This window comes from Colobus angolensis, unplaced genomic scaffold (assembly GCF_000951035.1).
Source record: "Colobus angolensis palliatus isolate OR3802 unplaced genomic scaffold, Cang.pa_1.0 Scaffold64, whole genome shotgun sequence".
Classification (NCBI taxonomy): Eukaryota; Metazoa; Chordata; class Mammalia; order Primates; family Cercopithecidae; genus Colobus; species Colobus angolensis.
The window spans coordinates 3,184,713-3,185,956 of record NW_012120043.1 but is presented as its reverse complement, the minus strand read 5'-3'; the positions used below and the strand labels follow the sequence as shown (position 1 = coordinate 3,185,956).

Below are 1,244 nucleotides of genomic sequence, written 5' to 3'. Positions count from 1 at the left end.
CGTGATCTGCCTGCCTCGGCCTTATTTTATTTTTTTGAGATTGGGTCTCGCTCTGTTGCCCAGGCTGGAGTGCAGTGGCACAGTCATAGTTCACCGCAGCCTTGAACCCCTGCGCTCAAGCGATCGTCCCTCCTCACCCTCCTAAGTAGCTGGGACTACAGGTGTGTGCCACCATGGCTGGTTAATTTATCGTATTTTATTTTTTTTGTAGAGACGGGATCTCGCTATGTAGCCCAGGCTGGTCTCCAGCTCCTGGCCCTAAGCCATCCTCCCACCTCAGCCTCTCAAAGTACTAGGATTATAGGCACGAGGACCAGCCTTAGCTTAATGATGTTTTCACATTTTTTAGTGTTTCCTCTGCCCTGCAGATCTGAGATCTGCCATTTCTCAGTAATTCCTTGTAAGTCTCCTGCAGAGGCCATCATCACGGTTTGCTTCCTGTTGGGAAGGTACTCACAGCATTGAGTGTACCGCACTTTTTCATATTGTCTGTCACCTGTCACAAGAACATAAGCTCTGTGTGGCTCAGTTCCCCAGGCTGTCGGCCTCACCCCTCTTCCTGCGCACATTGGGGAGGATGGTGCCTTGCTGAAGTGGGATGTGTGGAATGTTTTAGGACTCCCTGGTCTTTGAGGAAGTGGCTGTGAACTTCACCCCAGAAGAGTGGGCGTTGCTGGATCATGCTCAGAGGAGCCTGTACAGAGATGTGATGCTGGAGACCTGCAGGAACCTGGCCTCCTTAGGTAAGATTGGCATCATGCCTTCCCTGCGTCCCTAGAGAGCAGAGATACCTTGCTTTCCTTTTTATTTGAGCTCAGAAATTGAAATATGTTAGAAAGGAGATAGACATGATCCCAACCCCCATGGAACATGGGAGTCAAAACACTTCTCCCTAAAAGCAAAGTTTTGTGTATTATTGATATTTAGGTTTCCTTGATCACCAGTCTTTTGGCTGCCCACGTTTTATAAGTGTGAGCAGAGTATTCTGTGTCACGTTGGGGCAATGGAGGCAGCTCTGTGGTTCACCACACAGAGTAACTGTACTTGGAAAATCAAAGTACACTGTGATAAAGTAAAGTTACACGGTGAGTAATCCATGTTTGACATAGTAATTTTGCTGCAGTTAAAACTCACACTCGGCTGGGCGCGGTGGCTCAAGCCTGTAGTCCCAGCACTTTGGGAGGCTGAGACGGGCGGATCACGAGGTCAGGAGATCGAGACTATCCTGGCTAAGAAGGTGAAAC

General features: G+C 48.9%; 1 protein-coding gene across 1 annotated transcript in view; it reads left to right on the top strand.

Annotated features, from left to right (window-relative positions):
* Window positions 1-1,244, top strand: part of ZNF77 (zinc finger protein 77) — a 76,585-nt gene that overhangs the window by 71,186 nt on the left and 4,155 nt on the right. Inside the window, exon 2 of the mRNA XM_011964122.1 lies at window positions 617-743. Within this exon, the coding sequence (XP_011819512.1) occupies window positions 617-743 (127 nt within the window). The remainder of the gene's footprint in view (window positions 1-616; window positions 744-1,244) is intronic.